The 24242-nt window shown below is 42.3% G+C and overlaps 1 protein-coding gene across 1 annotated transcript; it reads right to left on the bottom strand.

The window, feature by feature from the left end:
- Positions 1-18721: 18721 nt before the first annotated feature.
- pim1 (Pim-1 proto-oncogene, serine/threonine kinase) lies at positions 18722-22983 on the bottom strand. Its single transcript, XM_078254313.1, has 6 exons — positions 22552-22983; positions 22165-22271; positions 22007-22057; positions 21499-21865; positions 20672-20848; positions 18722-20547 (listed from the first exon to the last, which is right to left on the bottom strand). Exons 1-6 carry the CDS (start codon positions 22631-22633, stop codon positions 20333-20335), a joined length of 999 nt encoding a protein of 332 aa, XP_078110439.1. The 5' UTR covers positions 22634-22983; the 3' UTR covers positions 18722-20332.
- Between the last annotated feature and the right edge of the window lie 1259 nt (positions 22984-24242).

The raw sequence follows: 24242 nt of genomic DNA, 5'->3' as shown, positions 1-24242 counted from the left end.
ATTGCTGCTAAATCTGCCTACCTCTCCACCATCCTCACCAACCCCTGTCAAAACCCCAGAACCCTCTTCTCCACAATGAACAACCTCATCAAGCCTCGGACTGACACCCTCCCTACCTCTACTCCGGATCTCTGCAACTCATTCCTCCACTTCTTCGCTGACAAAATCAACATAATTTACAAATCTCTATCCCCTGTATCTGACCTCTCAGGATCTACTCCAGCACCTACCACGACCCCTCTTCTCCCCATCCCTCCTGACCTCCCAACCCCTCCTCCACACTGCCTCCTCTCCCAGTTTTACCTGGTCACCCTTCCTGAAATCTCTAAACTCATCAACTCCTCCAAACCCACAACCTGCTCCCTTGACATCCTCCAAACTCCACTCCTGAAGTCCTGCCTCCCCGTCCTATGCCCCTACCTCATTAACCTTTTCAACTCCTCATTGTCCCTTGGAACTGTCCCCTCTGCCTTTAAAACTGCCGCTGTCACCCCAATCCTTAAAAAACCTGGTCTGGATCCCTCCTCCCTCAACAACTACTGCCCAATATCCAACCTCCCCTTTCTGTCTAAAACCCTGGAATGCATAGTCGCCTCACAACTACAAACCCATCTTCATGCCAATAACCAATTTGAACCTCTCCAATCTGGTTTTCGCCCCCTCCACAGCACAGAAACCGCTCTCCTCAAAGTCCTCAACGACCTCCTCACCTCTGCTGACACCGGTTCCCTCAACATCTCGATACCCTGAGCCATAACATCCTGCTCACCAGACTAAAAGACCTCGGTATCAAAGGTACTGTACTCAGCTGGCTCCACTCCTACCTTATCAACAGATCCCACTTCATCTCTCTTCATAATCAAACCTCTGCCACAGCCACAGTCACACAAGGTGTTCCCCAAGGCTCCATACTCGGCCCCATCCTCTTCATCATCTACATCCTCCCTCTTGGTCAGATACTCCGCCACTTCAACCTGGACTTCCACTGTTACGCCGATGACACCCAGATCTACCTCAGCACCAAATCCCCTCACAATCCTCCCCTCTCCCACATCAACTCCTGTCTGTCAGCTATTAAAACCTGGATGCAACACAATTTCCTCAAAGTCAACAGCGATAAAACAGAATTCCTCCTCATAGGCTCCAAATCCACACTCAGCAAAATCAATAACCCCACTCTCACCATCGACAGCACCATTGTCTCCCCATCTCCCCAGGCCCGTAACCTTGGTGTGATCTTTGACTCCACCCTCTCCCTTGAGCCCCACATCCGTCATGTCATTAAAACCGCCTTCTTTCACCTCCGCAACATCGCCAAAATCAGACCCTCTCTCACACCCCCCGCTGCTGAAAGACTCATTCACGCCTTCATCTCCTCCCGACTGGACTACTGCAACTCACTTCTACTCGGCATCAGCTCCACCAACATCAACCGACTCCAACTGGTCCAGAACTCAGCTGCCCGACTCATCACCCGCTCCACATCCTGGCACCACATCACTCCAGTCCTAAAACAACTCCACTGGCTTCCTATCTCCCACTGGATCACCTACAAAATCCTGGTCCTCACCTACAAAGCCCTCCACCATCTGGCCCCCTCATACCTCACTGACCTCCTCTCCCCGGACCAACCCTTACGGTCCCTCAGATCCACCTCAGCTGGTCTCCTCTGCATCCAAAAGTCCAACCTCCGCAGTTTTGGGGACAGAGCATTCTCCAGGGCAGCTCCCAGGCTCTGGAACTCCCTCCCCCAAGAGATCCGCACCTCTGAGTCCCTCACCATCTTCCAGTCTCACCTCAAGACCCATCTCTTCACCACTGCCTAACCCTAGCCCCACGCCCCTCCCCTTTTCATCTGTGCCTGAATCTTGTTTTGTTTTGTTTTGTTTGTTTGTCTCTATTATCTCCACCCTGTAAAGCGACTTTGAGTTCGTGAAAAGCGCTATATAAATTCAATTTATTATTATTATTATTATTAATATCCAACACCATGACAGGGGTGCCTTTTATTTTCAATTCCATTTTCAATCTGTTCAATAGAAGAATGTTAATAAAGGATTTCCTCTTATTTGTTTTAATTTCATCAAGCAAATTGTTGTATTTTAGCATAATTGTGAAATCAGCAGAAATGCAGAACTGAGAACACTTTAATCAGGGTTTCTGCAGAGTTTTAAAAAGTCTAAAATTTCAAAATCAAAATTGTAGGCCTTAAAAAGTCTTAAATTAGAAGTATTGTGTTCTAGGTTGGTAGGTTTGGTATTTGTGCATGCAGATGTTCGAATGTTTCTCATCTAGTCTAAGGAGCTTATATGAACAGGTCAGTTTTAAGGTGAAATTGTTGCACAGAAATACCTAGCTTAGAATGTGTGAACCTTCACACAGAGGAATTGGAGCCTGGGATGTGTGAACCTGTTAGAAGAATCTTCCATAAAAGGTGCAGTTTGAAAAGTAACTGCTCCACTAAAATTAGGTAGCTTGGACTGTGTCAGGACAAAAAGAGTTCATATTGCCCTAGTCTGCATTCACTGTCACTAGTGTCAGTGTACAGTGTGCATAGTATGCACACACACACACACACACACACACACACACACACACACACACACACACACACACACACACACACAGCATTGCATTTTTTAATTCCCCTCCACTCAAAGTTGTTTTGTTTGTTTACCTGTTTGTTTAACAGTTGAATGTTTGAGCTTCCCTGTACAGAATACTTTATTTATGTATCCAACAATTTGACTTCTGAAATTTAACAAATTCCATATCAGTTAAAATAAGTTATTCAAAGTATGATAGTAAAAAAGTGAGTAATTCGTTTCATGTTGTGCATGTTGTTTTTTCTTATCACAAATTCAAGTTGTTTATTTGCAAGCTCCAAATCATTCATTGGCCTTTGTGCCCTGGAAGATGGCCTTTGTGCCCCAACATTTTTTGTCACACCAAAGGCCAAATGGCCTTGACCCTAAAATTATGAAATTCCATTCATTTTTGTTGTGTTACCGTCGCTAGGACTTTTGGTTTGTAATTATCACCTTCTGCTCTGTCACCACAGTATGGCGATAATATCCTGTCCACGGTTGTGAATGTGTGTATGAACAGTCAAGACGGTGACAGACCATTTCAACACATTGGACCTCCCATGACTCCTATGTACATTCCAACTATAACACACACACACACACACACACGCACACACACACAAAGCTTTGTCCACCTGAGTTAGATCAGAGGAAGCAGAAGCGTAACACCTCTCTCTCTCTCACACACACACACACACACACACACACACACACACTACACACAAACAGCCAGCAGGAAGAGTCGAGGTCAGTTCCTGTTTTTGTACCTTTTTCGGGTTCTTCAAGTTCTATAAACTGCAGACCGCATAATCCCCAGTTTCCTCTGCTATTAAGGTCTTATTAACAAACAGCCCAATGGAAAGTTCAGGAAGTAAGGTCAGGGGAGCTTTATATAATTAATGGTCAGCGGCTACTGACCGGCTCTCCCTACTCAGCAGTTACCATCAGCCTGGCTGGAGCCGGAAAGCCTGCGCTCAACAACAGTGCGAGAGCGGTAAATTCTTTATTTTATTCGTTGCTGGAAAATGAGACATTGAAAGAGGGAAACAAAAAGGTGTTTCAAATGCGCTTGCTCATACAGTTTGATCACAGCAAATGCCCATTATATAATAAGTATAATAACTGAATATGCGTCAGTGTAGAAAAGACAAGGCTCTGGGATCCACAATTCAATGAAAGAGTGGTGCAGTAACAACAACAACAACCACACCAAACCTGCTTCAACTGTATTGTTTTACGGGTGAAGATTATGTTTCTGCCTCTTTGTGTGTTTCCACCACTTCCAATCCAAACAGGAACTAGAACAGAAGGCCACTCAGAGAGCACCAGTGCCGGAATTGGACCCAAAAAAGAGGTGGCAGTACTCTAATTCAGCAGTTGCATGACATGATCATCACCTGTGTCTTGGATATATTTATATATCTTGTAGGGCTCAGCCCGAATAGTTAACTATTCGATGATTCAATCTAAGGAGCCTGATTTGACTATCAATCTCACAGCTGAATCATCGTAGTGTCAGAAAATGTGGTTATGAAACCAAGGATCAATCCATTCGGGCACATGGGGGTGGTGACTGTCTGATTTTACATAGAATTGCTTTGTTTTGTTTTTCAAGAAATCATGATGTATATCCTATTTTGGTATACATATCAGCCTATTAATAATACTGTTGATAACAATAGGAAGGGTACTCATGTGGATAAAAATCAGAAGTGCTGGTACTCAGTACTGGTGAGTACTGGCCCATTTCAGGCACTGCAGAGCACAGACCTCCACCACGCCATGACCATGATCTCCCAATGCTAATAACCGGGCCAGTAGTTTTTTCCGTAATCCTGCTAACAGACTACTAAACCAACAAACCAACATACAAACAAACAAACAACCACAAACAGAAAACATAACCTCCTAGGCAGAGGTAGTTGTGACACATTGGGTCATATCTCAATTAACCTTTGTGTTGTCTTCCCGTCGACCATGAACTTTTCCCATCGTTTTTGTTGCTTTTTTCTAGGCCTTTTTAAACGTTTTTGTCACTTTTTCTTAAAGTCATGGTCAGTAAACCCAATGTATATATAATTATACCTCATTTTTGAGTTTAAAAACGCATAAATTGTGAATTATTTTGACTAATAGTTAAGATCAGAGGATGTTGAGTGAATATCAGACTGGTATGTCAAAGTTTAGTCAGGATACTGTTTTGAAACTATTTAAAAATTCTTTTCAAATGCTATAAAATTGAATAAAACACCCACAATTCAATGGAAGTGATCATACATTTTACCCGCAAAGAATGTTGCATGGGTTCCATACCATACAACGTGCATCTGTGTTATTTCTGGGTAATTTGGTTAAAAGAAACCCATATTTCTGATATAATTGTTTTTTTTAAATGGGTCAAGACAACACAAGGGTTTAACCTGTTTACTGCACCTGCATCACTTTCACGCAGCATTGTTAATCATAAACCGTCACAGAATCATTCACCTGCGAGTGACAATCCACATCAACAGGGTTAAGAAATGCAGTGTGTCATCATCACACGCTCACTGAGGATCAAAGTCTCTAAAGCCAGTAGTAGCAAGCAGAAGCTTGAGCGTTGCCACATCAGTGTTCATTATTGTTTTTTCAGGAATGAGGAAGTGTGTGAGGCAGCATCTTTACGGGAAGGCAGCGAGGGTGGGAGGGAGGGAGGGAGGGAGGGGGTAATGGGAATGCATGTGGGCGGCCAGGTTGTGACAAATATTTGTTAATACAGACAGGAAGGGATGAGAATGGAAGGCAAAGTGCAAAGGTGGAAAACTTTAATTACGTTTGAGGCTGGGTAATCACATTTCTCATCTCGCTCACACTGCGGTTGGCTTCTTTGTATCCACCCAGCCTTTAAATTATCATTGTTACTCTGTTACTACTTGCAACCTCTTGACAAACCTGATGGCTGTTGTGAAACTAAATTTCATGCCAGAGAATTTGGCAAACAAGGATTAGTCAAAGAGGGAATTATTGTAGCTTGGGGCAATGATACACTGTGTTCTCTTTCACAATGTTATGAAAAATGTGTTCCAGTGCAAGGAACGCACAATAAGACAGACACAGCACACACAGAGCAAAAGATAAAAACCACACTGTGTGGAAACAAATCCAGAGCATTATTCAAAGGTCAGTGTTTACACTACCATATTGATCTGTGTGTGTGTGTGTGTGTGTGTGTACAAAGGATGTGTATGTGTGTTTTTTTGTCTGTAACTACGTGGAAATAACTGCATTCTGGATTGCATTGCAGTGTGTGTGAATGTCTTTTTAGGTCCGTGTCTGGTGTTGCTGTGTCCATATTCCCACTCGCTGACAGTGAGAGCAGGCTGACCTTATCCCTTAAAAGACATGGCGGCAGTCAGCCCAATGTGTAAGCCGGTGAGTAAGCCAACAGGAATGCGGCACTCCCCAGGCATCTCCTGGAAACCTCTCATAGATTCTCACAGAGAAATGGAGAGTTTAGACAGTGAGCCTCTCACTGTTGCTGCTAACCCATATTTCTAATCCTAGTCTTATCTGTTGACATCTGTCCTTTAAATGGCAATAAAAGTTTTCTCTTTTTATTTGCTCTATTTTTGTGAGAAATCCTCATTTTTAGAGGATTAGCAATCACCCAAAACCAAGAGGCGCCTTAAGCAAACACACTCCGTGTACTCTCTCTTTTGAACAAAAGGTTGTCTATTTCCTGTGTGTTAATACTTGACTAAATTACTTTTAGGTTGTAGGTGAAACAATAAATCGCCCCACTGAGCTTCTCCCAACTGGATGATACCTTTTAACCTGATGGACCTGGTCGACCTGGTCAGAGGCCTGCTTGTTTTGCCTTTCAGCTATTTCCACTCCCTTAACGTCAGGTCTAACCTCTGCAAGTCAGGAACCAAATACCAACAGCAACTTTTACTTCTGTCGAGGCAAATACCTTTGAGGATGTTGCTGAATATCAGTGGCCAATGGCGGGGCTAGAAGGGGGCCCCCCATCCATCGGGCTAGATTGCTGTCAATCTGACAATTTTGGCCCAGACCGGCCCACCACATAAGATCACAAATACCACCCGCCCTTGCCCTCCCCTGAATATGTATACCAACTCCTACTCCTTAAAACTACTAACGCCATGTAGTAAGCAAGAATCAGTTAGAGTTGACGCATTCAATTAAATACAAAAAAGTGCCACTTATTCATACAATAAAATGGTATACTCCTAGTGTTATCATCAACAGTTTGTTTTTGACTCAGTTTTATCAAGGGGTAAAGTGTTTTAAGGGGAGTTCTGCTTACCGCAGGTTGTACCCTCACTCCCTCATCTCTGTCCCTCTCCTCCTGAGTCTCCTCCTCACTGTGCATGCCACTGCCGCCGACACACCACCACTATCATCAGCCACAGGAGCTGATGAAGGTCCTGCTACTGCTGAAAACATGTCTGTCAATTTGACAATTTTGTCAATTATTTTTCTCACGCAGCTTCTCTGCACCTCCTTTGCGTTTCTTCTCCATGATCTCTATCACTATTCTAGCCTGGCAGATGCACACTGAAACTGCATCCAGGCAGAAATCCCAAAGAGGGTGCTGTTTAAAGATATGATTGGGCCAGTCCAGTGTCAATTAAGAAAACAACATGGGCCGCTGAGCTACGTGTTTCATGGGCCGCGTCTGTCAGAAAAAAAAAAACCTAGCCCAGTGTCAATTGAAAAAACAATGGGCCGCCGATCTAGGCCTACCACTTTTATGGGCCGGTTCATGGGCCAGACAAAAAAAAAAAATTAAATAAAAAAAATTAATGTTAGTTAGTGTCGGTGATCGGCCCAAAAAGCACTTTGAGCCCACTGGGAAAATGCCTGGTATGCCAGATGGCCAGATGGCCAGTCCACCCTTGGCCTAGCATAAAGACTGGTAGCAGCCTGATTCACTCATAAATCTCCCAACCATCACCTCAAAATCTCACCAACATCTTGTGTGTTTAATCTGACAAGCAAAAATGTAAAGATGTCAAGTTGTGGTTTTAAAGGAACACGCAGACTTATTGGGAATTTAGCTTATTCACCGTAACCCCAAGAGTTAGATAAGTCCATACACACCCTTCTCATCTCCGTGCGTGCTGTAACGCTGTCTGACGGCCCCAGCGGTAGCAGCCCATCACAGAAAATGCAGGTGAATGGTTCCAGCAATCCTACTGCTCCGAACTGTGACAAAAGTGACAAAATAACGCCAACATGTTCCTAGTCCAGAGTCACAGCGTGTACAAAAAACAACGTAACATGAGACACAGCCATCTTCTAACCGTAAACAAACAGGGAACGATATTCTCAGACAGGCTTGCTGCAAAGCAAATCACTCCGCCCAAGTAGCAGAATGAATATAGTTCCCGTGTTGTTTACGGTTAGAAGATGGCTGTGTCTCATGTTACATTGTTTTTTGTACACGCTGTCACTCTACAAATCACAACATGTAAATAGGAACATGTTGCCGTTATTTTGTCACTTATTCGGAGCAGTAGGATTGCTGGAACCAGTCACCTGCATGTTCTGTGCTGGCCTGCTGCCGCTGGAGCCGTCAGACAGCCTTACAGCACGCACGGAGATGAGAAGGGTATGTATCGACTTGTCTAACTCTGGGGGTTACGGTGAATAAGCTAAATTCCCAATAAGTCGGCGTGTTTCTTTAAAGGGAGTTATGCGATGGCATTAAGCTAGCAGCCGGGCATAGTGACTTCCTGGTTCTTTGCTGGTTGTTTGTGTACGGATGAAACAAACAAGATATAACATAACAATTAGTAAATTTGCTGCTTGGCATATTATTTTTATTTATCTTTAGACAGGCCAGGCTAGCTGTTTCCCCCAGCTTCCAGTATTTGTGCTAAGCTAAGCTAACTGGCTCCTTGCTCCAGCACAAACACAAGTGGTAGGCTATATCGCCTTGCCAGGGTTATTAGTTAACTTAAACGAAAACGAAAATAAGCAGTGAAAATGATTTTGAGTTAAGTGAAACTAAATAAAAACTAAAGCCTTCAAGAAAAACTAAAACTAAAACTTAAATGTATACAAACTAAACTCAACTAACAACAACAAACTAAACTGGAAGCAAGCAAGCGTGTTCAATATCAATCACTATTTCTTTATGGTGACAGTGTGCCGTAACTGGATATTTAAAGGGCAAGAAAGAGGATGACACAGCGCAGGTCATGACATAAACACACAAATCATGAATGCAGAGCAGAACCTTTTCTGGGTGATTTTGTCCAAATCCATTCATCAGAGTTTCCTCAACCACCCCTTCCCATAACCTTTCAGATTTAAGTATCGGCTGCCTCCCCCTCCCACAGCCTATCAGCTGCTCAGGGAATTAGTCAAAGAGAAAGTCAGGGTCACCCCTGGCTCAGACAAGTTTTACTCCCACTGCCCTGGAAACCCAACAGGCATCCTGGAGACAAATACAGAGCCACTGAGCTACCACAGTGAGTTCCTTCACTCCCACAGTTCCCAGTCAGTCATGGGAAAATACCCACTGAACATGTTTTAACTAAAGCAAATAAAGGAGAAGAGGCTGTTGGGTGAGAAGCTTCAGCTGGCCAGTGTCAGCTCAGGAATCCTAATTTCTTGCTCAGCTTGAATGCTCTCTCTGTTGTTTTCTTGTGGTGGATAGAAGAGGGAAGTTTAGTTAATCTCTAGATGCTTGAATACTTTTCCTTCTGGTCCTGATCCAAATGAATTTCCTCCTAGTCCAATGGTAAACTCCCTTTGAGTGCTGCTGTAATATTTTTACATTAATGATGGTAAGGATGACTACGTATGTGAAAGGTGTTGCCTGTAGTGATGAAGCAGCAGAGAATCTTTAAACTTAATGTTTGGTTTTTACGGAAAACTTCAACTATTAGCTTGTTAGCAACTTGTCCGACCGTCCGACCGTTTGGGTTTCTTGCCCCGCCGGGCTTTTGTTGTAGCGATGTTGATCTAAGCAGTTAGTTTAGTGAGCATGATGTTATCATAGCCGATTAAAATGATGGCCAAAACTACAAAAGTAGGCTAAGACCCAAGTTGTAATGAACCAGACATGTACTTTAGGTCAAGTGATGTAATTCTTGCAATCTTACATCTGTAAACCAACTGGACAAAGGTGGAGGATGAATATTATAAGATGTGAACAAACTGAGAATGTACTTAGTAACTGTTAGTCTTTATCCACGACGTTCCACTTCCAGGATTGCTCCAATCCAGCGGATGTCACTCTTTTCGGCCGGATGTGCATTACCTTCCGCTTTGTTTGTGTTTTAATTTTTAACTCTGGTGGATTTGTGAGGACTATGGTTAACTGCTCCTCAGATCTCTGCAGGGTAAATCCAGACAGCTAGCTAGACTATCTGTCCAATCTGAGTTTTCAGTTGCACGACTAAAACAACCTTTGAACGTACACAAGTTCCTTCCCGAGGATATTTAGAAGCGGCACCGTGGCTCTGTGCGGTGCTTTGCACCGTCCATGACGATTGTGATTGGTTTTTAAGAAATGCCAGTAAACCAGAGCACGTTTTTCTCCCATCCCGGAATGCTGTTTGGACTAGCCAGACCCTCCTCTGCAGCGCTGTGGAGGAGGATCTGGCATTGTGAGACTAAAACTGCAATCTGTCTATCTACAGTCTGCAGTTTTCCACATAAATGTCAAAATGTCAATGCATGCTATCTGGTTTCTGTAATCTCCTATCAGCAATTCTGTTATTTTTCCAGGGAATTTCAATGGACAATTTGGGTGGGAATAAAAGATAAACAGTAGCAGGAGCACTTGCACAATATGGTGGCATGGCACCTGTGTAGCCTTCTCAGGCCATACCTCCTCATACCTTAAGCCTAGACCTCCAGGCCTCCATGTCCAGGCTTGTTAGTCTTGTAGGTGTAACACGGCCAGGGACGGCCACAACCCGTGGGATCCGTCTTATTATCCGTCTTAGCTGTTGAGACAGTTCTGAGGTGGGGCCGAGAGCTGTCCGCCCTCTCTCTCTCGCTCTTCCTCCCTTATTGTGACATCTGAGTCATTCATAAAAAATGTAAAACAAAGTCAACAGCACAACTGCCTTCATGTGACTACAAGTTGAGAATGAGAATGACTGCCTTATGCAAATTTAACAGGAGGAATTTAGCCCTGAAGACAGAGAAAAACTTGTTTACCTAATGAGGCAATACATAACCTCGCTATGGGAACATGAGTTAATGAACAAATGCCTTGCTGCTGTGTTTGCTTTTATTAATTTCACACTCTATTTGTAATGAATCTACGGATGCATCATCAGTGGTGCTCTGAGAATACTTCATTGCTCTGTGCTAACTACTCAGGATAGATAGTTAGGATCACGTCTGCAATAGCTATCATTGTAAATAAAGACCGTAGGGATGATGCAATAATAATTTCAAAAGCATATCATATGAAAGGGTAGACATGTCCTTCTGGAAAATCATACGGACACCAGTTGGTCCATCTCGTAGTTTTTATTTTATTGTTTACTGACTGTAACATACTGGTTTTGTTTTGTGCTCAATTGTTTTATCCTGCTTGAAGTAGCAGATGGGTGGGGCTAACTGACATTGCATTGTAATACGGCGTGCTATTGTGTGGGTTGTCTTTGCATTGTGAGCTGCTGTAATAGGAGGTGACTCTTTATTTAAGATACCTACAAGGTTGAGAGACAAACTGATGAGATTGTTTGTAGTCAAAATGCCAGTAGTAGTTTTTATCAAGATAAACATTCAAAAATAGCATTAAAGGCTTGTTTTCCAGCTACATCATATTGCTTTTATTGGCAACAAACATGCTACTTAATCATGTTAAACTGTGGTACTAAAGGACAAAGGGGTACATTGAGATTTTATTGGCTGTTTCCCTGTGATGATCAGCAGCTGGTGGCCATAGTTGTATCCACCTTCATTACTACATCACTGTGTGACTCATTCGACTGTGAAGAGATGGAAATTCTGAGCTGATCTGTGGAAAGTCATTCTTTTTCAGTCTGACAACAGTCAAATACTAAATTTGATTGAGCATAGCAGCCAGGGAGGCCCGACAGTCTGGTGACCGAATACCTCCTCCACACACACACACACACACACACACACACACACACACACAGGCTGTTCAGCTCGACCCTTTACTGGAGCATCACACCCCCAGTTCTGCTGGAAGAAGTGACTGGCTGGCCACCAGCCATTACTGACTGAATGTGTGTGTGTGTGTGTGTGTGTGTGTGTGTGTGTGTGTGTGTGTGTGAGAGTCTGTGTGTATTCATCTACTTCTGCCTTCATGAGGTTGTTGTGACCTTAGTTTGTGTTTCAAATGTGTGTATGAAGTTAAAGGGGCAGTCCATCAATTCTCTACATAAAAAGTACAACTCAGTCTGTGAAAATCAAAGATTTTGTCTTTGAGGCTGATATGATCGATAGATAGATAGATAGATAGATAGATAGATAGATAGATAGATAGATAGATAGATAGATAGATAGATAGATAAAAAAGTCTACAAGAAAATACAATAACGCATCCCAGTCTCACATGCATTAAAGAAAAAAGAAAAACTAAACAGTAACAATAAGACAAAGATGCTTGTTACCATTGTCCTCTGAGTAAGAATCCTACATAGAAAAGCATAGCCATTACAGTTTTTTTTTTTTTTTTATTTCTAAAAAACAGTGGGGCCAACAGAAGCCCCATGTGCAAAACTGTAACCACAGTCTGCACAGCAGCAGTTCATGCGGACCAAACTCTAGTTCGTTTTTCATAGCTTGAACACAGTTTTCAAAAGTCTACACACTTATTCCATGGCTTTAACCACAACCTGCGCAACACTGGATTTACAGCACTTTTATTTCAAATGCTAACACACTGCTGTCAAAACTGTCGACCGCCCATTCAAAACAGAATTGATTTCAGCCCGGTGCATTGCAAACACTGCTGTTTGCAATTTCAGCGATAAGCCTAAGCAGGTGTCTTGTTTTAGACTGGTTAGCGAACACATATCTTACCAGTCAAAAGTTTGTGCACACTTCATCATTCACCTTAATGGGTTAGGGTTCCTCAACCCAATAGAGGAGTTTTTCTCTGCCTGGAGGTGGAAAGTGTATGATCATCACCCACATGACCAAATGTCGCTATTGGAAGCTATGAGTGGCGTATGTGGAGACACAAGTCCAGAGGACTGCCATGGATGGATAAGGCACTCCAGAAAATTCTTCCCCAGGTGCATGGCAAGAGAGGACATCGAGGGAGGCAGGATTATCCCCACAATTCTTTGTCACTATTACATACATTTAGTTTGTAACTTTTTTTTCCAGAAATGATTTAAATTACTTTTTTTTTTTCCAAGAACAAAATACATTACATACAGCACAATTAATCATTAGTTACTGACGCATATTCCCCTCTCAAAGGCATGAGCTCCTTTCTTTGAAAATATTCTAATCAAAACAGAGCAGAGGGCTCGGCCCAGTTAACTTTAAAAGAGCCAATGAAAATTAGACCTATACCTTAGAGTGAACTGTGCCTAATATATATATATATATATATATATATATATATATATATATATATATATATATATATTGCATATAGCCTAAGAAGGACAAAGCCTTCTTAAGCATATAGCATAAGAAGGACAAAACTAACAAACAAAGCAAAAATGAGCAAAATAAGCAAAACAAAAACACCAGCAACAAAAATTAAAAATAAGAAAGTATACAAAATCATAATGTTACACGTCATTTTTGTTTTTTCTTTTTTTTTCTTTTCTCGTTTACCTAAAACACTGGTATGTTACCAAATAAGTGTCATGAATGAAATTCAATCTTTTCTTTGAAGAAAATATTGCAGTAATGTGGGCGAAGTCGCTGAAATTATTCAAACTGTAAAGATTAAAAGTTTCTAATTTCTGTATTGTTTGAAGCTAGTGTTTTTTCCTCTCAGTGTGTTCTGAGTGACAGTGTGCGTCGTCTCGATGAGGATTGTTCAAAGTGTTTCGCTGCACTGAGCCTGTTTGAGACATGTGAAGAGTTGTGTTGCTTGGAATGAGTTTTTCAGGTCACGCGAACTGTTTAGCTAGACTGTTGGTAATGCAGACCGCGGTTAGAGTTTTGCACATGTGGCTTCAGTTGTGACCACTGTTGTTTAGCAATCGAGAAAAAAAAACAAACTGTAATAAAACATTATTATAGATGTCAAATTCTACATTGGCTGCCTCTGTCATCAACAGTAGATAATCCAAGTCCCCACTGGGCAGGTCTAAAATACTATAATTGCATTTGTATGTGCTATTGCATTGGGTGCATGCATTACATATATTGCCATCTGGCACTGAGGCTAATAGATGTTGCGCAGAGTCAGTCCAAGGAACCAAGTTCACATTTTATGACCATATCATATGTTTTGAGCAGCAACCAGTTCTAATAAGTTGTGAGGTAACATGTCAACTATTTCCTATTTTAAAAGTAAGTAAGTAAGTACATGTACTTTCTTATTTTCCACCCCAGGGATTAGGTTTCAATTATAGTCAGGCGTTGCAGGAATGATTATAGGCCCTCCTAAGTACAGTGTGTGCCCTTGAAAACTTTTATAATGACTTTTAATCAGATCTACCTGTTTTGCTTTGATTGAGGTATTAACCGTCTTAATTTATGATTGTCCCACCTTTTTAAATCTATTACACATTCCTTACTGCATAGCCAAACGCTACATGTTTTACAACTGATGCATACGTGTATGGTGCATGTGTGTATGCCCATTCCTCAACATCATAATTTACACACTTAAACCAGTGCACACATGATTTCCCGTTCATCTGTAAGAATGTGTGTGTATGTGCCTGTAGTGTATATCAAGCAGGTAGATAGGCAGATGGAGAAAGAGAGAAAGAGAGAGAGAGAGAGAGAGAGAGAGAGAGAGAGAGAGAGAGAGAGATGGAGATGGGGGGAAGGTTTAAAGGAAGTTCCTGACAACATTGCCTAACAGCTCCGGCTCAGAGAGTGATTGTGCAACAGCTGGGCGCTCTTTTTCTTTCTCATGAAAAGAAGGTGAAGCACACGACTTAAGAGAAGAACACAAAGATGAGCCAATCAGCACTTACTGATGAGGCGGTGAGAAGTTTCGATTCAATAACGCCTGCTGAGGGTGGGAAGAACATGTTGCAGCCCGGCCTCTGTAATGTGATCCAAACAAATGGACACAACATTATCACACATCAGAGAACGAGGCACGAATTAATTATCAATGTGTCTTTATTTCTGAAAGCTAAACAGACACAGTTGTTCTAAAATGTCTCTGGCTACTTTTTTTTTGTCTCTGTCTTATTTTTGTGATGACTCAGTGTTGAACTGAGACAGTCAAGTGAACTGTGTGCAGAGGGAACGAGTGACTCACCAACGCAAATACCCAACTCGGAATTTGACTCTAAAGACAGTTTGCATATTAAGTCCCTCCACATGTGCAGGGAAAACCCAGAGGGTCAAAAAACAATGAGCAATAGGAGAGCACAGATCACTGTAGTGTCTAGATACAACTACCCTAAATGTATACTTATATTTAAGATTTTTAGGAATAATTTACCATTTTGGGAAAGAGGCTTATTTACTTTCTTTGCAAGAGTTAGATGAGAAGATAGACCCCACTCTCATCGTGTTTCCGACATCGGCTGCAGGCTGTACCTTATATATATATATATATATATATATATATATATATATATATATATATATATATATATATATATATATATATAAAAGGTACAGCCAGCAGCCGGTTAGTTTAGCTTAGCATAAAGACTACAAAAAAGGGGTAATCAGAAAGCTAGCCTGACTAGCTTTACAAGACTTCCTAAATTGTTTTTCATCAGGTTGGCAGACAAGAAGTGGTAACTGCAGGGAGTCATTGCATCTGACCAAGAAACAGTGTGGTATATGACTTCCCCGTAAAACCACAACTTCTTTTTACACTTTATAGCACCGATCAAACAAACAAATGAGCTTTAGAGGTGCTGGAAGGCAGGTTGTTCTGTCTTTGCACAAGGCTAAGGAAGCTGTTTTCAGTCTTATGCTAAGTGAAGTGGCTGCTGCCTGCAGCCTTATTCTTATTTCCAACAAAAAAGCAAATAAGCGTGTTTTAACACACATTGTAAGTACTGTATATTGCGAACTGGTTAGCAAAGCGTTACATATTTACACATCCAGCAGTTACGGAGCACCACTATAATTTAATTGCGGTCGTCTTGCTGGCCAGCTAGTGGCAGCTGACTGTGTTTGTCTGACGTTGTGTACAGTGGGTTTATAGAGTTTAGCCACTGAAAAAAGCTGCCTGCTGCAGCCGAAAGTCGAGAGCCGAGAGTGAACCAAAACAGTAAAGTTATGGTCCGGACAGCTAAACAATGAGTCGAAACTCGCTGTAAATGCAGATTCAGCTGATTATTCTCTGTAGGTCACTTCGAGTGACACCTTTTCACATTACACATCACGTTACATTGTTTTCACATTGTCATTTATTGCATTGTTAATAAAGAAATATCAATTATTGCCTCTTTAACCTGAAATGAAAATAGACTATATCTTTAGTTTTTGTTTAATGATGACCTGCCAGCCATACTAAACCAAGGCTATAGAAATACTGAAATACTTTTGGAACATTTGGAATAGCAGCACGTCTTGGCTGCATTTTAGGATGTTCATAACAACACCAGCCGACATGCTGAGGAGTCTGATGTGGCATGTGGTTCAGAGAATGAGAGAGGAAATAAATGGTTATGTCATTCGTGGAAAACAACCTGTGGTCTCCGACACACTGATAATCTCTTCAGGGAAATTAGATGTTTGAGTACCTGCAGAAGAAAGCCAGCATCAGATCAGAAAGATTACTGATGACTGACACTACAGTTTGAATTCATGCTGAAGATGACATTTTTAGGACTGGTTTCCTTTGATGGCTTATGTCTATTATTATCTGATACAAAAATAACTTTGCATTAAGGCCACTGCAGGACTTTGATCTGGTATATTTATGACTTGAAACGTGTCCGAGAATGAAGACTGGCATTGTGTCTTCCATCTGGATCCTTTTTTTTCAGTCCCCTTCCATCCATTCGACTCACAGTTGGTAAACACTCACATTGTATTCACCTGACAGGCACTGACAGGGGCTGACGGGGAGCAGCAGCGTTTCCAGCCTCAATGTAATTTGCTGTTGTGTAAATCTTTGTTTTGCTGTTGGTGGGGTCGCAGTAGCGCTGTCTCAAGGAAGATAAGCGGTGAGGTGAACCTGCTCCTGACCAGGTTAGGTGTTCAGCATGAGTCACCACAGCGATTGAACCCGGTAACAACTAATCCACCGTCGTGGTACAGAAAACCCTGGGTTGAACCTGAAGTTAGCTCGTTAATGCCAAATCTTGCTTCGTAGTACAGGCCTCAGGAGTCCCACAGGAGCAGCACAACTGATTAAACCTACAACTCTTATCTATGCAAGAGAGCAGATCCATGATAGGCTGCTGCCTGCCGGTCATTATCGCCACTCAGATGTCTAGATTAACTCACGAGAGCATCTGCAGCTTGTTAGAGGTATTAAACCCATGAAGACAAGCTGTGGCCCACATTCCAGCTGTGAATTGACAGAGGATGATTGCCGTATGGCTAGTCTATATCCAAATATCACATATCATATATCGATCTCCGAATGCAACCTAACAGGGAGGAGAGTAAAGATGGAAAGCTCCATATAAATGCACGGATAATTTGTTGTTTTGTCGTTAGTGAAAAACAATATTGACCTTGTAGTTGAAAAGGAACCTCATATAAGAATGACATTTCCTCCTATGGAGTCCTTTCATTCGCATTCGGAGATCGACACTTTTTGACTGACAAGATGGCGGATAGTGTAAACAACAACAGCTATAGTGAGTTGTTCAAAACCTTTCTTTTTAGTAAACTCAGTGTACACAAACAATGTTCTAAATGCTCAAGTTCATATGTAGAGCCCCTGGTCATACTTCAAGTAAAGTTTCTTGTTGTGTTGAGCCTTCTTAGCGTTTTAAAAATAGTGTTTTTGATGCGATCACAGTAGTGCCCCTAGCACTCCCATTCAAAAGGCCATTTGACCGAAAAACGAAAATATGGTCAATCTTAAAAGTGGCGATTCCGTCCTAATTATGCTTTTAAACGAAAGTTTGACTCAGGTACATTCACAAAAAGACCCTAGGTTGCATTTTGGCGAGAGTTACGCATTTCTTTAAGTTACAGTACTATTGACTTCTTTAAGATGTACAAGATCAATGAAGGTGTCCTGCATTATTGCCTTATCTTTGGGGCCCTAGATCTAAGACTTAACGTTAGTTTACACTGTGTTGACATGGGATCAGGTAGGAGTACTGATTATTAGGTCATCTAATGAAGGTAGGGAGCAACAGGGGCCAAAAAAACAATGTTTGCCCCAGGCCAGGGTCCTCTTACAATCTAATCCAGCCATGCTCCTTGGTTATTTTAGCCCATATCAATGCATATAATACATAACATCCAGTATATAGCTTTATGTAAATACTTCAGAGAAGCATTGAGAAATTTCTATTTAACTGTCCTCTGTTCCTGCATGTGTATATTTTGAGATAATTCATTGGGTAAATGCTTCAGCCATGTCAGATCACCTTGACAAGATCCAACTTATATCAGGATAATAACGCTTCAATATCAAGTACCCTCGCAGACAAATACAAGTCTAAGTTCTGTATGAATGAACAATTATTCTATCGATAATGAAGTCAGTGCTGCTTTCCATTGTTAAATATCGGTTTGTAGTAGAAAGTCAATTCTGGGAATGTTTTGAGCTTGTTTTCTTCAATATGTAAGCACCCTGCCCCTTTTCATTGCCATCTGCCTGTCTTCTCTTATCTCTTCATCTGTTCTCTGTATTTGCTGCTTTTCTACTGAGGTGTCAAACAGGAAACCTGCCTAGAGAATTGTATAACCTTCTGACCCAGTAAATTCTATTTGTGTTTCAATTCCGTGTGTAGTGCAGTTCTTTCAACTTTTTTTATAAATAAATTCTATAATAGCACAAGTTTTGTTTTACTCTGACACGTGATACAATACAAAGGAGTCGAGTGTCATTGTTAAAAAAAAATATTTATTGAAATCGTATAAAAATAGTTTCTAACATAATTTACAATTCTAATTTGAATGGATGAAAAACAACAATCCAAGCTGCATTCAAACCACAAGTTTTCTCATTGTCACATCTCATACACAAACATGACATTTGCAAGCACACACAAACACACACACACACCCACCCACCCACCCACACACATATCCAACATTTGAAATTCATTTGCTCACACAGCAGACAACAGCGTGACAAAACCAGTTACCATCAGTAGACGTTCAATGTTTAGATACATTAAGATGGAAGTGCTTTTGGGACTATTTACACATTATGTACATTACATACACAAACATACACACAAACACATCTGCTCTTTTCAAATTTCAAGCCATAAATATGGTTAATAAAAAAAAAAATTATCTCGTCTTTGTTTCTCTTTTAAATAATCTGTGGGCCCTTATGTGACTGTGGAATGAAATACAATACAGACAGCCGAAATTCTCTCATAAATAAATAAATAAATTCTGCGCTCATTGAGTTTGAGAAAGAAGTCACAGCAATAATAAATATCATTATTATTTACAATTCTTGTCCCCACTGAATTGTAAGACCTGTGTGAGGCACTGTTTAAACATTAAAAAAAATATTGAAAAGTGAAGAGCAGAGGATGTTGTATTTCGGTATGGTTACGTTTGCATTGTGGTGTGCATTTCGAAAGATGTGAACCTTGTGTTGTATTCAGTACAACAAGAGAAAAAGAGGACGTGGAGGTTGTAGAGTAGAGGTGAATGCTGTAGTAAATAGAGTGAGGTAAGTCCAGTGTTTCTTTTTTATGATTCGTTTGCACAGGTTTGCTGCAGCCGGAGCTATGAGGTTGTCTGGTTGCTAATGACATTGGAGTGCTAGACGTAGTGATAGCAGTGGTTGTAAATGACATAGGCTTTACTGATCTAGGCCCATGAGAGGAAAAAACAGCAATGAACAATATAAAGCCTTGTAAGTAGTAAGGAGCAAAACTGTCTCTGAGAAGACGAGCCTTATTTGCTTTCACAAATTCAAGTATTTTCAGGGTCCTCCAACAATCTCACAGAAGGCACTTTTTTTTGTTGTTGTTGAGAATCACGCTCCTCTTTGCCAACGCCTCTGCTCTTCCCATTCTGCTGCGACAGAGAGAACAGACGGAGAGAGAGCAGAGTGCAGTGCAGCGGGAGCTTACGTAACGCAGACTGTTCATTCAGCAGAACAGCGAGTGTGCGTACTGTATTTGCTCAACGCAGGTGTCTGTGCATACAGAGCATGCCCTCCTACAGACTGATAAACCCCCGTTGTGTAGATCCAGCGAGGATGATGCTCTGACAGTGACGCGAGTCAGCGGCTGGGAAAATCATGTAGTTGGGGTGGAGAGGGTCTGTCCTGCCAGGTTGAAAAAAAAGACATGATGGTTTTGTCATGACCTGCATTTTTTCTCTGTGTGTAGTCCTTTACACGTCGCACCAGTTTCGGGACCCCGACCCCCCTCCTCTCTGCTTCAAGTCGGTTACATAAGTCTTTTGTAATAGCTTCTTGGGTCAGTGCGGTCCAGTTCAGACCAGAGCAGCCCTGTCTGCCTCCATCACCGAGCAACAGCCACGGGGGTGGGTGTGAAGGCTGTGGGCTCGTGGCTGATGCTGTGCAGCCTGATCTCTGTGGTCGTCTTCTCTGTCTGCACCGTGGATGGGACTACAGAGGAGGATGTGCTCTGCATCCACGGGTGATTGACGATGTCCTCGAAGGATGGACGGTCGGCTGGCCGCAGAGACAGACACCACTTGATCAGCTGCTGGCATTCTGGAGAAGGATGGGGGGGGGGGGCAACCAATAAGTCTGGAGCAATAAACTAGGAGCATGAAATATTGCACACCTGGCTGTCACGAAAAAAGCTAGAACGTGTATTATTGCAATGTGAATTTACCTGTGGAGATTCTCCTCCGGAAAAGGACCTGCCCTCTTGTGATCTCCTCATCGTGTTCGAATGGGATGTCCCCACACACCATGTCATACAGCAAGACACCCAGGGACCAAACTGTGGCAGAACGTCCATGATAGCGATGATATTTGATCCACTCCGGTGGGCTGTACACTCTTGTGCCTGTCAGGTGGGAGGAAAGAAAAAAGAAAAGAAAAAAAAAACATTTTTAAAAACTGTAACCTCATTTAACAATAATGCACAAATCAACACAACTATCCGATGTATCAAAGCACTGACTGATTGTATTCTCGAGTCAAATTGATTAAAAAAAAGAAAAGAAAAAAATAGCAATGCATATAAATGGCAAATGTAAATCTGAGCTGTATCTGAGGCTATTATCTGAGCTCAGGTGCCAGGGAGCGTGACAGGCAGTGTGTGTGCATAAGAGAGAGTATGTGTATGTGTGTGTGTGTGTGTGTGTGTGTGTGTGTGTGTGTGTGTGGGAGGGGGAGCGGACATGTGACTTTGTTTACAAACTTTGAGTTGTAAAAAATGCAGCTTCCCTCCTATGGGGGGCGCCAAAGCAAAGACAATGCTGCTCAGCCAGTATTAATAGGCTGCTGTGGGGGGGATGTCGGAGATGACACAACCTAGGAATTCCTGTTGGGGTGTGTGGGCACAAATCATAAGACTAAAAAGGTTCACCGGTCTACTGAAATGGCTGTGACGTTATATATATATATATATATATATCTCCCTAGTGTTTTCCGATAAAGATAAACATATTAAAAATGACACATCACAGCATGTTTTGAGCATTGATGACTCACCATCAAAGTCTGTGTATATGGTGTCTTTGAGCAGGGCTCCAGATCCGAAGTCAATAAGCTTCATCTCGCCAGTGCGGAGGTCGATGAGAATGTTCTCGTCTTTAATATCCCGGTGCACCACGCCGCAGTTATGGCAGTGCCGCACAGCCTCCAGCACCTGGCGGAAAAAGCTCCGCGCGAGCTCCTCCGGTAAGGCACCTTTCTCTGTGATGAAGTCGAACAGGTCCTTGACGTTTTCGGGCCTCTCCATCACGATGATGAAGCTGTCTGGTCGCTCGAACCAGTCTAGCATTTTGATAACGCCACGGAAGCCCGTCCCTACTTTCTTCAACAGTACAATCTCCAAAGGGACCCGGGAGCCATTAGGCTGAAAAGATAATAACAATACATATTTAGTATTTATTACATATAGACGTGCCAATAACATTATAGCTATATAGAATAATGACAATTAGGTCGATATTAACGCTAATAATAGTATAGCACTGTTTTATATATCGTTTCTTACCAGCTCTCCCCAGTCGGAGATTCTGTCCTTGGCCACATGTTTGACAGCAACCTACAGAGCAAAGAAGAAACCGCGTCAAATGACTTGCATATAAAGCAGCTGGTATAAAATGCAACATGTCGTATTGTAATAACACATAAGGCATTAACGTTACTAACCGGAGCTCCGTCAGCTATCCTTGTACCGGAGTAGACAGTGCCGAAGCCGCCGCTGCCCAGCACCGCGCCGACCTGATAAAGCTTCTCGAAAGGCTCCTTCTCCTTCACTGCAAAAAAAAACCATAAACACAGCCGGTGAATACCACGGAAGAAACCATGCTAGTCCCTCTAAACACAGGTACATATAGCACCGCAACGTACCAAGATATCAGAACACAGTAATAAGGATAATATGTTAATTGAAATTATGCCTAAACGAAATGCGTCCTTGAAAATTAGCAGGTAACGTTAGTAGTATGTGTGGACTGAGCCACGCTAAGCGGGCTGCCAGCCATTGCTGCATCCCCGTCCTCCATGATGAAACGATGGAAAAAATGGGCTTCTAACCTTGATGAACTTGGAGCTGGATTTTCGCCGGCATGTCTACAGTGGAGATGTGGGCCAGAGAATTGAGCTTGGACAGCAACATTCCTTTGAGGATATCCAACACAGGCCTACGACGTGTGTGTTCTTCGTGTTTTCTTGGTTTATAACAGTATTTTTATTCCGATAGTACGGCTCTCCCGTCTCCCGTGTAGAGCTTAAAGTCCACGTTGCAGAAACAAAAATGCGGTAGGGATCCTTTCATCCGGATAGAAGAAAAGGCGCTTGCGATCCAAGGAAATATAGCCAAAAACTTCGTCCCGGGTTAACTGAGTTCACATTTAAACCTAACGCGAAACCACAGTTGTTCCCCGCAATGTTTTGTAAACAGTTATACGATATAAACAGAGAAGACGGCGCACAGTGCAATGCTTCTGTCAGACACCGGCTCTTGGAAACAACTAATGTGGGGGGGGGGAGGACGGTTATAAGGCAGTAGTAAGAGGGCGTTACAACACGCTCTGACGTCCATGTTTCACCGCCTCTTTCCACTCTCTGCACCAATAGGAATGCACATACGCACTCCAAACGTACGTCAATCACCAAATGAAAAGAAAGCCAACCTCATAACCGGCTGGGCTTGCTGGGCCATACGGACGTGGCGGGAATAAAAACGCGCTAAAAAAAAAGAAAGACAACAAAAAGGGGAGAGGTTAAAGTAAAGTAGTGATTCAAGTTGAAGGGAAATGCAAATTCAAAGCCAAGTCTCCCCCATGGTCCCCCCCTGTCTTCTCCCTTCGCGGGAAACTGACTCAGAGAATAAGATGAGAATAGGCTTCACAAAACACGAGGAATGTATCAAGTTAGTGAAACTGGATCCATATTCTATTCTATTTCAAAAGATAGTTTTGCCGTATTTGATATCGATTGTCTCTGTTAATGTGTTTTTGGAACTTTCCACTCTTCCCCACATTTGTCTGCATTTGAGAACAGCAACAAACTATTGGCTGCACTAAAGCTTCCACGTGGCTTAATAAAGACTTGTTGCACGACGAGACACATACAACCTGAGAGCAGTTCATCAATTGCATTCCAGCTATTCTTACCCCCTGCCATTTACCTGATTATTTGCACATTAAACACAGAGTTGTATTAGTTGTAGTGAAGTCCAGGACTATGGGCTTTATTTGAGTTGCCTGACAATGCCTCTCAACTGGCTGTGCATCAAAGCTCGCTGGGGAGAATAGATGCATTCCTCTCATTCTTTCAAACTGGGTGGCCGCGTTTGCAGCCGTTCACAGGATGTGGGAAACTAGAGATAAAAGACTTCCATTTACACCCCCCCTCTCCTCCTCTCTCTGCTCCTCCTCTCTCCGCCCTCATTTTCCCGCGCATGTTATTGTCTGAATGGCATGCTCTCTCTCTCTCTCTCTCTCTCTCTCTCTCTCTCTCTCTCTCTCTCCCTCTCTCTCTCTCTCTCTCTCTCTCTCTCTCTCTCTCTCTCTCTCTCTCTCTCTCTCTCTCTCTCTCTCTCTCTCTCTCTCTCTCTCTCTCTCTCTCTCTCTCTCTCTCCTTCCCCTGCCTAAATTAAGTTTTGTTTTCCTTTGAGATTCCATGGTAAGTTGTAAACCATCATAATGATGATACATTGTATCATCATAAATTTGTAATGTGACGGCGTCTCTCCATCAAGCTGGAGGAAAGGTGGATTCATA

Source organism: Sander vitreus, chromosome 7 (genome assembly GCF_031162955.1).
Source record: "Sander vitreus isolate 19-12246 chromosome 7, sanVit1, whole genome shotgun sequence".
NCBI classification, from domain to species: Eukaryota; Metazoa; Chordata; class Actinopteri; order Perciformes; family Percidae; genus Sander; species Sander vitreus.
Note: the sequence above shows the minus strand (reverse complement) of the source record. Positions and strands in the feature narration are given on the sequence as shown.